We start from the raw sequence: 14710 nt of genomic DNA, 5'->3' as shown, positions 1-14710 counted from the left end.
AAATCTCTTGGTGCCTGCCACATTGACCACCGCCAGTGGGCTGATAACGCCTCAAACCGTGCATCTTGGCGCCTCACAGTTTGGCGGGCAGCAACGTCCTTTGAAGAAGACCGCAGAGCCCACCTCACTGACAAAAGGCAAAGGAGGAAAAACCCAACACCCAACCCCAACCAACCAATTTTCCCCTGCAACCGCTGCAATCGTGTCTGCCTGTCCCGCATCGGACTTGTCAGCCACAAACGAGCCTGCAGCTGACGTGGACTTTTTACCCCCTCCATAAATCTTCGTCCGCGAAGCCAAGCCAAAGAAGATAAAGTACACGGTTTGGCCAAAAGTCAGTGGGTGGTTCAACTAAACACACTGCTGTGGGAGCTCAGCCGTGCACTTGACACAGCAAAGAGAAAGATCCGCACTTGCTGACTTTCTCCAGCAATGTTTTTTTACTTCAGCCACGGTGTTTTACTTCCCTTACAGATTATTTGAAATAAAGTCGAAAACAGAACAAATTGGTGAATTAACAAATCAAATATCAAGTCTTGTTGGGTTTTTAAAGCCTGTCCGTTAACTAGCACTTTAATTTTGTGTAATTCCATTCTTACATAAAGTCATCTTGATCTGTATTTCTTTCTCAGATCTGTCTTGATCTACGGGCTGCATTTGACAGCAGATTTTGTCGTGGTTCTCTGAGGTCCAAAAACGAGTCGGGCAACGCGGAGAATTCAAGAAGTTTCAGCCTTTCTTTGCGAGTAAAGGCTGAAGCAATTCGAGCACAAGTCACTGATCACCCACTGAACACAGCATGCTTCCTTTCTTTTGTTAAATCCTGACCTTGCTTGTTCAATCCATCGTGCCCCTTACCTTAACTAAGCATTGATTCTCAATCAGACACCATTATTGCTTAGTATTACTTATTTACTTTTCTAATCCTGTCTCAAAACCACGTGCTCTGACATTTTCTGCTACTATTATCTTTAACGTTCCCCCCCCCCCCCCCTCCCACTTCTTATCGGAGTCTCCTGTCTTGTTCTTATCACGTGTCGCCACCCTTATATTTTATCCGCAAAGGGTACATGGTTACACAGGTTGCTAATTGGATACATATGGTTGCAGTTAGATACATTGTAAGTAAAACAAATGTTTAAAAGTATAGAGTAATACAAAAAGATAATTGTAGTAAATACAAAGTAAATGTAAATATAGGAAGTAAAAAGTAACTGTTAACACGTACAAAAATGTTTCCTTTTCCATTTTTTTAAAAAAGGGCTAAAAATTGTACGGCCACAATTCTAAACTACAGCTATCAATTCACATTCGAGAATTTATTGCCCACAAAAATCCTGCTCTTTCCAATTAGAGCCATTTCAGGTTAAAATAGTTGCCTCATTTTTTAAAAAATATCCACAAATTTTCACATTTTCAGGATTAGAAATAAAGCCGTCAGCAGAAAATAATTCCAAGGGAATACACAAAGACCAACTCATTGGAACATGGAAGTTAGCAGTCCATGGAAGAATGAAAAATCTGTTCAAAAACATTCCATGAATGGTTTTCAGGGCGATGACGTGTAGGTCTAGAACCAATAAATACAGGAAATATGAGTAGGTTTGGCCTTGCTTCAGCAATAAACTTACCATGGCTGGGGATAATTCACTTCACTATCCATCCCCACCTTTTGCCCAGTTCCTTGTACCATTAAAAAACAGATCCAACTTTCTTCAATATATAATTATTGATCTCAGCCACCTGCAATGGCAGAAAATTCAGAGGGTGGTGAACTTGGGACGAATTTTCTCTTGCTCTGGATTCTAAATAGCATATAGCACCTATGCCATTGATCCCCTAGCATTAGCCTCTCCAGCCATCATGCATGTTCTCCCTGAAGTGGTTTGTATGAGATTCCTGCACCACGATTCTCTTCTCCTTTACTTTTCTAAGTAAGCCATCAGCAATTGCTCTAGCCACTTTGACTGCACATTCTCACTACCAACTTCTTGCAAGGGCCGTCTTCAATTTTCCCAATTACCTTTCATACCAGTGCTTCCTTCCTCTTCCCCCCCCCCCCCCCCATGGTCAATGATCCCAATTCTCCACCCTCATCAGTGTTCTCCTTATGGTCTTCTTTATCATAGCTCTGACCCACTGACCTACCCCTTGCATCTACCTTACCACCTTCCCTTGCATTTCCAGGAGATAAAATCTAATGGCCCTTTAACTTATTTCCTGTCTTCCAGGTCAAAAAAGGAATTCTATTTCTTTCAACATAGTGGATTTATTGCTCAATAATTTGGCCTTCTCGACAATGGAGAGACTAATGCACATCGGGCAACAGTGTTGTGGATTACCTTTTGATCAACATGCGGCTCTGATCTTCCATTCATTTTAATTTTCTAACCACCTCACATTCTGATGGTCACTTGTGGGTTTACAAAACAGTACAATTGAAGCACAAAATAATATTATGGCATTTTACAATATTCTTGTTTTAACCAGATCATAACTGCTAGCTGCTTTTTTTGAGTTATTGGTAATGTTTATGGTTTATCATTTAGTTCTCCTGTTTACATCCGGTACCACACGGATGGCAGTCTCTTCAATCTGAGGCGCCTGCAAGCTCACACCAAGACACAAGAGAAACTTGTCCGTGAACTACTCTTTGCAGACGATGCCGCTTTAGTTACCCATTCAGAGACAGCTCTTCAGCACTTGACGTCCTGTTTTGCGGAAACTGCCAAAATGTTTGGCCTGGAAGTCAGCCTGAAGAAAACTGAGGTCCTCCATCAGCCCCCACCCCCCCCCTCCACATCTCCATCGGGCACACAAAACTCAAAACGGTCAACCAGTTTACCTATCTCGGCTGCACCATTTCATCGGATGCAAGGATTGACAACAAGATAGACAACAGACTCGCCAAGGCAAATAGCGCCTTTGGAAGACTACACAAGAGTCTGGAAAAACAACCAACTGAAAAACCTCACAAAGATAAGCGTATACAGAGCCGTTGTCATACCCACACTCCTGTTCGGCTCCGAATCATGGGTCCTCTACCGGCATCACCTACGGCTCCTAGAACGCTTCCACCAGCGTTGTCTCCGCTCCATCCTCAACATTCATTGGAGCGCTTTCATCCCTAACGTCGAAGAACTCGAGATGGCAGAGGTCGACAGCATCGAGTCCACGCTGCTGAAGATCCAGCTGCGCTGGGTGGGTCACGTCTCCAGAATGGAGGACCATCGCCTTCCCAAGATCGTGTTATATGGCGAGCTCTCCACTGGCCACCGTGACAGAGGTGCACCAAAGAAAAGGTACAAGGACTGCCTAAAGAAATCTCTTGGTGCCTGCCACATTGACCATGGCCAGTGGGCTGGTATCGCCTCAAACCGTGCATCTTGGCGCCTCACAGTTTGGCGGGCAGCAACCTCCTTTGAAGAAGACCGCAGAGCCCACCTCACTGACAAAAGGCAAAGGAGGAAAAACCCAACACCCAACCCACCAATTTTCCCCTGCAACCGCTGCAACCATGTCTGCCTGTCCCGCATCGGACTTGTCAGCCACAAACGAGCCTGCAGCTGACGTGGACATTTACCCCCTCCATAAATCTTCGTCCGCGAAGCCAAGCCAAAGAAGAAGAAAGTAATGCAGCATGTCTTTACTTTGCTACATGCCTTTTTGCATTATCTTTTCTAAATTAAATATATTCCACCTTTGAACAAATCACCCATTTCATTAGATTCCTTCTTCCCTTAACCACAACCACTCTTCCCACCCCATCCTGCTCGTTCACTGTTCAAAACTTGTCACATGTGAAACTTTCTCCACGCCTCATGAAAGATCTTCAACCCGAACTGTTAAATTTGTTTCTCTTACAGATGCTGTTGAAACACCTCAGTATTTGCCAACATTTCTTGTCTTTATTTCACATGTTTACAAACCGCAGTATTATATGTTTGGATGCATTCTTTGAAACCTGGAAGGAAAAAAATGTTTTTTTTTCATGAAATTCAGTTTGTTTTGCTAGGACAAGTTTACTAAGATAATCTGAGGAGAAAACTATTTGCATTTTACAGAAATATTAATCATTTTATGTGTCTCTTGTATTTGTTCTTTCCTAATCCATTCAATCAGACACATCATACAATTTAATTTCACTTTGACTTTGCTTCACCAAAAACATACATCATCTCTACCTCTTCATTGGTGTTTTGTGCCACAGTTCAATTGACATAAATTTCTTCTGGTATCACCACACTACCAATAATGCTTGGATTTGGGGTGTAAAAGTAGAGGGCAATAGGGCCATATAACCAGTCATGTATTTCAATGAGTCATCAGGTACTGGATAGAACAAAGGGGAATTCTATACAGCTCCACTATTGTCTTTCAATGGTATTCCATCTTTGCAGAAGTATAAACAAAGACAATCCAACAAAAATATAATACACAAATCTATTTTTACACTGGATTACCTTAATTGGCATATACACCCTTTCATTTCAGAACATTACACTGTACATATTTACTGAGGAAATTTAGGGAAATCCGAGGTACATTCATATTTCAAACTGTAACCTGGTTATATGCCTGATAGTTGACAGTGAAAAACTGTTAATATTTTAAATGGTCTTTTAAATGGAGGGGCCCCTTTCATGTTTTTATAAGAAAAAACACAATGCTGGAGAAACTTAGGTCAAACTGTGTACTTTATATAGCAAAGATACATAACTAACATTTCGGCCTTGAGCCCTTCATTTACAGTATACAAAATACACAGTTTGACCTGCGAGTTTCTCCAGCCTTGTGTTTTACTTCAACCACGGTGTCTGCAGACTTTCATGTTTTACTTTTAGTCAAATATTTTATTTCTTCTTTGGCTTGGCTTCGCGGACGAAGATTTATAGAGGGGTAATGTCCACGTCAGCTGCAGGCTCGTTTGTGGCTGACAAGTCTGATGCGGGACAGGCAGACACGGTTGCAAGGGAAAATTGGTTGGTTGGGGTTGGGTTTTTCCTCCTTTGTCTTTTGTCAGTGAGGTGGGCTCTGCGGTCTTCTTCAAAGGAGGTTGCTGCCCGCCAAACTGTGAGGCGCCAAGATGCACGGTTTGAGGCGATATCAGCCCACTGGCCATGGTCAATGTGGCAGGCACCAAGAGATTTCTTTAGGCAGTCCTTGTACCTCTTCTTTGGTGCACCTCTGTCGCGGTGGCCAGTGGAGAGCTCGCCATATAACACGATCTTGGGAAGGCAATGGTCATTCTGGAGACGTGACCTACCCAGCGCAGTTGGATCTTCAGCAGCGTGGATTTGATGCTGTCGGTCTCTGCCATCTCGAGTACTTCGATGTTAGGGATGAAGTCGCTCCAATGAATGTTGAGGATGGAGCGGAGACAATGCTGGTGGAAGCGTTCTAGGAGCCGTAGGTGATGCCGGTAGAGGACCCATGATTCGGAGCCGAACAGGAGTGTGGGTATGACAACGGCTCTGTATACGCTAATCTTTGTGAGGTTTTTCAGTTGGTTGTTTTTCCAGACTCTTTTGTGTAGTCTTCCAAAGGTGCTATTTGCCTTGGCGAGTCTGTTGTCTATCTCGTTGTCAATCCTTGCATCCGATGAAATGGTGCAGTCGAGATAGGTAAACTGGTTGACCGTTTTGAGTTTTGTGTTCCCGATGGAGATGTGGGGGGACTGGTAGTCATGGTGGGGAGCTGGCTGATGGAGGACCTCAGTTTTCTTCAGGCTGACTTCCAGGCCAAACATTTTGGCAGTTTCCGCAAAACAGGACGTCAAGCGCTGAAGAGCTGGCTCTGAATGGGCAACTAAAGGGGCATCGTCTGCAAAGAGTAGTTCATGGACAAGTTGCTCTTGTGTCTTGGTGTGAGCTTGCAGGCGCCTTAGATTGAAGAGACTGCCATCCGTGCGGTACCGGATGTAAACAGCGTCTTCATTTTTGAGGTCTTTCATGGCTTGTTTCAGCATCATGCTGAAGAAGATTGAAAAGAGGGATGGTGCGAGAACGCAGCCTTGCTTCACGCCATTGTTAATGGAGAAGGGTTCAGAGAGCTCATTCCTGTATCTGACTCGACCTTGTTGGTTTTCGTGCAGTTGCATAACACCAAAGATAAAACATAACCAATGTTTTGGGCTTGATCCCTTCATCAAGATATATAAAGTACTCTGTGAGACCAGCATTGTATTTTAACTTCATCCACAGGGTCTGCAGACTTTCATGTTTTTATAAACTAATTAAAATTCTAAAAGGAGAATGCAGGGATCTTGTCAACTCAAAGAAAAGTGGCCCTGTGACCTGAAAACAACCACCTTGATACTGCAACACTTTTGCAAATAAATAGGCACGTCTCAGGTTAGTTTTGATTGGCGAGCTGCTTCTGTCATTTATCCAAAATATCACACAATTTCAGTTAACCTTACCTTTGCTGATTTTGTGAATGCAAACTTTTTCATCATCTGCTTCAAACTCTCAAGCAAGAGGGTTTAAATTTACTACAACCATATAAATTTCTCAGAAAATACATAGTTGAAGTCAAAGGTAGCTAAACATTTTTAACTGATACCACCATTTGAATTTATCAAGTATTCTTTTATCATTTTTGACTGAAGCCTTTGTAATTGTAGCCTTCCCAAGATTGATTATTTCATAATCATTTACTGCATTTCAGCTCATCTACCAACTATAGTCCAATCATAGTTTTTACAGGAATGTTTTGCCATCAAAAATCTGATATTTCACAAAATAAATTACAAGAACATTTTCTAATAAAGCACACTATTATGTTGTCAACTGGATAACATTAAAACAAAAAAAAACAGTGCTATGAAATCCAATTTTCCATGAAGGCAAGTACTCATTAGGAATGAAGGGTTCAGTTACAAATACTGCTCCACATTTTTACTAATTACTTTAGGGTGAAGAGATCATGTTTTAAAAACATTTTGTTTTAAATTTGAAAAAAAAGTAACAAATTTAAGATATTACAATAATGATAGAAGAAAATATCCTTAAAGAATAGCTGGAATGTGCAACTTTCCACACAGCCATAGTTGAAGCAGATTCAGCAAATTTATTCTCAATAGGATGAGAATCAAAGTGTTCAAGCAAGATGGATACAGCAAATTAAGTTGCCGATGAGAGAAACATTTCTGGATAAAGTCGCTGCACTGTACGCCAGCGTTTCTTAATGCACTGTGACAGATCAGGTGCACAACCAAATAGCAATGTGATGGGAAAATGGAAAGAGCAGTAGATTGAATGGATAAATAGGAAAGTAAGTTAGTGCATATTTTGAACTTCAATTCTTTATGAAAATCTTTATAATATCCATATTCCTTGCTTGAAATCAATCCTTACCCAACTCCAATTGGATAAAGCCTAAAATGTCAATAGAGGGAATCACTTGCGTTTTTAATTGCTCTGCCATTACATAGCTGAGATATGGAACAGTATTTTTACATAAACAGCCTTTATTTCATAAGTGCCCTTATTCTTCAATCAATAATACTTTACATACTGTGGGTGAGATAGGTTGTGAATTTGAGATAACCATTGATGCCATTCACAGTTTGAAAGAAATCAGACAACATTTTAAAAACAAATTCTCTTTACACGTTTTCAAAAAGGCTGATTCTATTTAGATTTGTAGAGCTTAGCATTAGGTATATTAAAGGTTTCCCCAATGTTAATATATACTCCAGGAATACTTTGCTAAACCTCTCCTGAGAATGTGAATATTGAATTTTAAAAAAGCCTAAACATAATTCATTGCAAAATAACAGATGGGCACTCTGGATAAAAGAATTGGTCAACAAAAAAACACTATGCCCCCACATAACCTACATAACATAAGCAAGGTGTTTTGTTAAACGTTTAATGTAATCCAGAAATACATTTAGATATAGTAATCTTACACAAACTTTTCAACCACATCAGTATTGATTTCCTCTAGGAGCTAAGGCTTTTTAGCAAATAGAAACCGCTTTCCAGCTCGGTCCTGTTGGGAGGGCTTGGGAGAGAATAGGATGGATTTTATTCCATTCTTTTAGAACTCTCAACTATTCAGTGTAAAGAGAAGTTACTATCAGTCCAAAACGGACAAGTTACAGAGACAGAGAAACACAATCTGATCTATGAAAATCCAACTCCAAATTACATGGAGCTGTTTGGAATAAACAAAAAAAATAATTTGGAGGTTTTTTCAGTTTTTCTTTTTTGAACAAGGAACCATGACATACTAATAATTTCTGTGCTAAAATTTAACTATTACATTTCTGCTTCCAAGGCTTGCTGCAAAAGCAAGTGAACAGTAAAGGGAAAAGCACACTTTAATTTACAGCTCAGTAACCTCCTGGCATCTCCATTTACCCCACCCTCCCACCCACCCCCAAATTTACCAAGGTTCTTGGTTACATCAAGAACAAAAATATTACTGTGTACAAAAAAAGCCCGATTTGCAGGAATCTGTGAACACACAAGCATAACTCTTCAAAGAAATTTAAAAAAAGCACAACACAAGTCCCGGTAATAACATTGGAAAAAATGAAAATTCAGGGCTCTTTGCCTAAAGTCCATTGTAAGTCACAGTTTGTTAATATTACTGCTGCTTTGAGATGCAATCCTTGAAAATTTTCTTTTTCTAAGTTGCAAAATCTGACCTCTGTGCACTCATTGCCAGAACATAAAATGTGTATATAGATAGGTGTGTGAAAGAAACAGACACTGATAACGACAACCCATTACTTTCTGCACACTGGCTGTACTGAATAAAGTCTCATTGGAAAATGTGAAGTGCCCTTGCTGAGCCCATTCAAGAGACAGAGAGCAAGTTTCACTCATCAATATGATGAGCCTCTGCATCCCAAACAGAAAATCAGCTGCTTCTCAGTTTACCATGTGAAAGCCATTAATTCAGACAAAACACAAGGATAGGAAGGCACAGGCTGCCAGTGAGATGTGCTGGGCCCAGTCTGGAGTTTATCTTCAACAATGCCTGAAAAAAAAACTTGTCTGGGGTGTCCACAGAGTTGCCTGCAAGTCCCTGGAGCAGATACCTTGCAAGCAGATTAATTCCAATTTCGCTATGTGCTTCCTGTAGTCTGTTTGTCATCTGTGTCACAAGGGCCTAAAATCAATAAGAAAACAAGTATGAATGATCCTGAATTCACTCTGACCTTTTTCAATTAATTCCTCCAAATTTCATCATATGTGTGTGAGCAGTATCACCAAAAATTTAGAAGTTAAATCAACTAAAATCAGCAAAAACATTTTCCCCAACAGCATTACCAATTACAATTATAGCCTCAATGACATGTGATATTAATTTTTTAATGTATAATTGTATGCCATTGTATAGTATTGATGGATCCTCAATTGTGAGTAGTATGATTGGAGCTTCTTCTTTTAGTTCAAGATGGGTAATGGCACACAAGGTGATGACAGAATTTAAAAATTCAACAGGAAAATATACCACTTCAATGTCTGTTACATGGTCAAATAGATTTATATTGTATAGGTGTCTGGGAAACTTTCAAAGGTCTTTATTCATGAGCAGCATAATATTTCTTTGGATTAAAATTAATTACCAGTGGTTGTGAGAAAGAGCTAAGTATTAGAGAACAGTCTACATTCGATCATGGGTCAGTAGTGGAAAGGGGTAAGAACTTCAAATGCCTGGATGTCAAAATCTCTGAAGAGCTGTCCTGGCGCTTTCATGTCGAGGCTATCACGAAGAAGGCTCGCCGGGGGCTATACTTCATGAGGAGTTTGAGGAGATTCAGTATGTCATCAAAGACTTTCAAAAACTTCTACAGGTGTACTGTGGAGAGCATTCTGTCTGCTTGTATCACTGTCTGGTATGGAGGTGCCAATACACAGGACAAGAAAAAACTGCAGAAAGTTGTGAACTCGGCCAGGACCATCAAAGATGGTCTTCACTCCACCAAGGAGGTAGTAAATTAAGAAAGCAGTCTCTATCCTCAAGGACCCTCACCACCCAGGCTATGCCCTCTTCACACTGCTACCATTGGGAAAGAGGTACAGGAGCCTGAAGTTGAAAACCCAGCAGCACAAGGTCAGCTTCTTCCCCTCTGCCATCAGACACTACCTCACTTTCTCTTATTTTTGCACAAATGTATTGATTTTTAAACGAGCAATATTTCCACTGCAATGCTGTCACGAAACAATGAATTTTGTGATGTGTTCATGACAATAAATTCTGATTCTGAAATGAGGTGACAACAATTAAAAGGGTCCCGACCTAAAATGTTGACTATTCCATTTCTCTCCATAGAAACTCTTGCTGAATTACTCTAGCTCCTCTTTGGTTCCACAAGTGATGTAACAATTTGGCAAGTTTTTCCATGAAGATCATTCCTATTGAGTCTTCGTATTTAATTTCCTATTCCCAATTTAAGTTGGAAGTAAACTCTCTCAAGGATGGATTGCCTGTCAAATGCACTCGCATTTGGTATTCAAGTATATTGATTAACATTTGACCAATAATATGAAACATTAATACAGGCTTTCAATTCATAATTTGTGGTACCTCATAGAATTACCGTTTGCATTTGATGAAATTCTCCACCCTATACTAAAGTTACAACACCCTCTCCCCCTCAATTTATTGTTGCATCTGAAATCTTACAACTTTCGACCTAATACTCAACGAGTGCCTTGTGAGCTATTGCATATTCATTCCAGACAGCAAGTTTACAATATTTTGGATTTTCCCCCCAGCTCCCCCCGGCAGTTCTCCAGCCAATGTCAAATTTTGATGTCTCTGCATTTGTCAAATTTAAAGAGAGTTTAAAAGTTGCACGTGCAATGTTCCTTGTCAAAAGTATGAGGCAGTGCCTGATGATGCAATGGCGAGGGGAATCAAAGTAGATTAATAAAGATTTTCTCGTTCCACCAAAAGCATGCAAAAGAAAAGGATTCCTTGGGTAATGTAAACAGCATCTGTAATAGTAGACATAGTATTTCTTCGGCATCTCATCTTACTTGGTTCTTTCTCTCTGATATATTCACCTAACTGTAGCAGTCTTTTACACAAAATCAGTGCACGCACACACATTTTCAGTTTCTCATTGTTGCTAGGTATTAAAAAGTTCTTGGTCAGGTGCACCCAATATTTTGTTACAAAAATCTTTTTAAAATTTCATCAATTTTTCCAAACGGGGCCATTAAAATTAGACTGCCTTTGGGCTACGGGTGCCTTCTATGCATTTTTTTCTTGATGAACTAAAGCTATCACATGCAGCATTTTTAATTTCAAGGTTATTACTGAGATATGCATGGGACATATGCATTCTCTTTTCTTGTATGCCTTTAGATAATCCTGTTAAAATATCTAAAAGAAGGCACCCTCAACAATATTATACTTCTTCAGTAATGGACTTGTGTCAGCCTGATGATGTGCACACAAGAGGAATGCTTGAACCCACAAGCTTCAAACTCTCAAGGAGGTCAGCACTGAGCCACAGTTGCCATGAGAAGTGAATAATCTAAAAGTAGTACAGTATTAATCTTGTCTTTGTCTTAAATCAGCAAATACATTCAATCAGCAGCAATTTTGAATCTAATTTTGGCACGAGATGTTATTTTTGGATTTAATCTTCAGTATCGGCTGTCAGGAACAAACTGTTTTACCTTTCAAGAGTTGCTTTTCTACTTCCCATCGCATGTACCTACATTATTCCCTCCCTCCTACTCTTTCTGTAAAGAGTTTAAAAAAGCTACTATCCCAATCTATTTCAAATTATTTAATGTGGTTCTTAAAGCTAGTCTGTGGCGCCCTAATTATATCTAAAATTATGCAGTTATAGTTTCATTTGATTTTTTAAATAATATTACATATACATGACAAATGAAAGAATAAAACCTATCACCGTAAGTCAGCCTTTGTGGCAGCTCGCCCATGCATAATTTTTAATTAGAGCCACATCGATATGGCCCTAACTTATTCATCATTCAACATTCAATCAAAATATCATTCAGTTATATCATTCAGTTATTCCAGGGGATGTTCAAAACATCTTGTCATGCCGGAAGCAGAAACACTCACTGACACTTACCCCACATTCATCTTCCCAACAACCCCTCCAATAATTTAGCAGCCAACATATTTGCTCTAAGACAAAGTTATTTTTCTATTTTAGAATGATATATTTATAAATATGCAGGTGGAATGCAAACTTATGCACTTGGAATCCATAAATAAACCATTCATTGTAAAATCCCTATTATGCAGCACTCAATCAACTGGAAACTCAAACAAATGGCAAAAAAAAAGGAAATGTTCTCCAGAGCAACACACATCCCCTTGGGAAATAAACATTTAGACACTAGAGTGTTCAGTCGTGCTCCGCCTGCAACAGCTGTTTGAATAAAGTTATGTTTGAATAAAATGGCGGCACCCAGGATGAAGAACCGGCTGATGCCACCCACCGCTGGGGCGACTTGCCAAAAGAGTTTCCTTGTCCCTGCCTGGTAAGAGTCTTTATCTTTATTAATATAGTATTAGGTATATTGTAGGGGTTTATCTGTAAATTTTGGGGAGAGGGGTTAATTATGATGGTGGCAGGTTCTTTTTCTTTGGCTTGGCTTCGCGGACGAAGATTTATGGAGGGGGTAAAAAGTCCACGTCAGCTGCAGGCTCGTTTGTGGCTGACAAGTCCGATGCGGGACAGGCAGACACGATTGCAGCGGTTGCAGGGGAAAATTGGTTGGTTGGGGTTGGGTGTTGGGTTTTTCCTCCTTTGCCTTTTGTCAGTGAGGTGGGCTCTGCGGTCTTCTTCAAAGGACGTTGCTGCCCGCCAAACTGTGAGGCGCCAAAATGCACGGTTTGAGGCGTTATCAGCCCACTGGCGGTGGTCAATGTGGCAGGCACCAAGAGATTTCTTTAGGCAGTCCTTGTACCTTTTCTTTGGTGCACCTCTGTCACGGTGGCCAGTGGAGAGCTCGCCATATAACACGATCTTGGGAAGGCGATGGTCCTCCATTCTGGAGACGTGACCCATCCAGCGCAGGTTAGTGTAGCGGCTAGTGCAACGCTTACAACCAAGGTTTAAATTTAAATTTTATGTTATGGGAATTAGCTGATTAAAATGAACTTTACTTAATTAAAGACTACAATTCTCTTTTTTTTTATTACTTTATATTTTGCACTGTATTCTGTCTTTTAAATGGTGTATTCTTAATGAAGTTATATTAGTTAAGCTTTGGAAGAAAGAATCTCAGTCAACCGGAATATCCGCATATTCCACTCCCACAATCCCCATAGGTGCTGAATAATGGGTATTTTACAATAGTTCTAAGAAATCATTCAAAAGCACTTACCACACCAGCTCAAGCAAGTATAAAGGTATTATTTCCAAATGCAGCACTCTAGACCTCTCACCAACACAACATCATGCCACAGATCTGCTACTTATTCTAAAAAAAATGCAAGCAGACATATCTGCAAGCAATGCACCAGTAAGGTATAATATCTGCAATAGCAATCTTGAGATCTACCAGCCAAATACTTGGAAAGTCAAAGGTAGCATTGATTTGGCCATGTTCAAGATCAAGGGATACTTAACCATATAACCATTTACGGAGCGGAAACAGGCCACAATCTAATCTTTTGATAAGGAGCATTAAAAACTTCTAAATTCAACAGTGCATTCAACATTTTTAGACAATTAGTCATTCCACTCTTTTTCTTCTTAGGATATAGAGGTCATTCAGCTCATCAAGTCTACACTGGCACTCAGACCATTCTGATCAGTTCCAATTCCCCAATTATTCCCAAGTAACCTATTCCCCCTCACATGCCCATCATCTTCCCTCCAATTCTTCTTCATCCCACCTTCACCAGAATTCATTTACAACCACCAATCAATTTACCTGCATACCTTTAGGATGTGGGAAGAATCTGGAGGAAACCAATAGGGTTAATGTGCAAATTTCACATGGTCACCCTAAGGTCATATTTGAGCCTCAGTTGCTGGAGTTGGATGACAGTAGCATCACCTTAATTTTTATATTTCTAGCGTTCAATTTCTTTTTCTTTTTCTTCCTCTCTTACATAACGACATTTTGCTATTCATTAGTCTTTATCATCCTTTAAGCTGGCATCACCACCATTTCCAACGTATCACAGGCTTCCGTTTTGTTCTCTTTGGCCCAGCACCCTGCAATGCCATCCCTCTTCAACTAAAAACTTGAATGAACCCTTTCACTTCAGGTCATTGAATTGAAACGTTAACTCTATTTCTCCCTCAACTGACTTTCTCTTTTGATTCCAATTGCCTGCATGAGTCATATGTTGCTTTTGGATGAGTGTTTAGCCGTTTTGCTTTTCCGCTGTAACCATCATGGGTCAAGAAAATACAACTGTTAACAATGAAATTTTTAGAAAGCATTTGGAAACTTTCCCCAACACTCATCATTAAATGTATCAGAGAATAGTTAAAAACATGGATGCACGTTTTGTGTTTCTATCTGTGTTATTCAAGGTATGGCTTCCATTTTGATTCAATGCAACCAACCAAACTTTTCTCTAAAAGTCAGTTTAGCATTGGTTCTATTGTGCAAAGGAATGATTCGGGTCAGCTCTCTACAGGTGTACACAGGCTTTATATGTGGCCATTTTAAATTTTCATTCAATCTGGAATTCCAAAGCTAACTAAGATTCTTGAAGTCAGCTGGACAGCACCATTATA

The 14710-nt window shown here is 40.0% G+C and overlaps 1 protein-coding gene and 1 long non-coding RNA gene across 7 annotated transcripts in view; one reads left to right on the top strand and one right to left on the bottom strand.

The window, feature by feature from the left end:
• Nucleotides 1-14710, top strand: part of LOC138758660 (uncharacterized) — a 39834-nt gene that overhangs the window by 5975 nt on the left and 19149 nt on the right. For both annotated transcript variants that reach the window (XR_011354377.1, XR_011354378.1), the window contains exon 2: nucleotides 12253-12491. This is a non-coding gene — a long non-coding RNA (uncharacterized lncRNA). The remainder of the gene's footprint in view (nucleotides 1-12252; nucleotides 12492-14710) is intronic.
• LOC138758658 (ran-binding protein 3-like) overlaps nucleotides 7394-14710 on the bottom strand; it is an 89330-nt gene continuing 82013 nt past the window's right edge. For all 5 annotated transcript variants that reach the window (XM_069927934.1, XM_069927936.1, XM_069927935.1 and 2 more), the window contains one exon: nucleotides 7394-9126. In XM_069927934.1, coding sequence (XP_069784035.1) covers nucleotides 9083-9126 — 44 coding nt within the window. In that variant the 3' untranslated portion in view covers nucleotides 7394-9082. The remainder of the gene's footprint in view (nucleotides 9127-14710) is intronic.

Source organism: Narcine bancroftii, chromosome 3 (genome assembly GCF_036971445.1).
Source record: "Narcine bancroftii isolate sNarBan1 chromosome 3, sNarBan1.hap1, whole genome shotgun sequence".
In the NCBI taxonomy this organism is placed as follows: domain Eukaryota; kingdom Metazoa; phylum Chordata; class Chondrichthyes; order Torpediniformes; family Narcinidae; genus Narcine; species Narcine bancroftii.
Note: the sequence above shows the minus strand (reverse complement) of the source record. Positions and strands in the feature narration are given on the sequence as shown.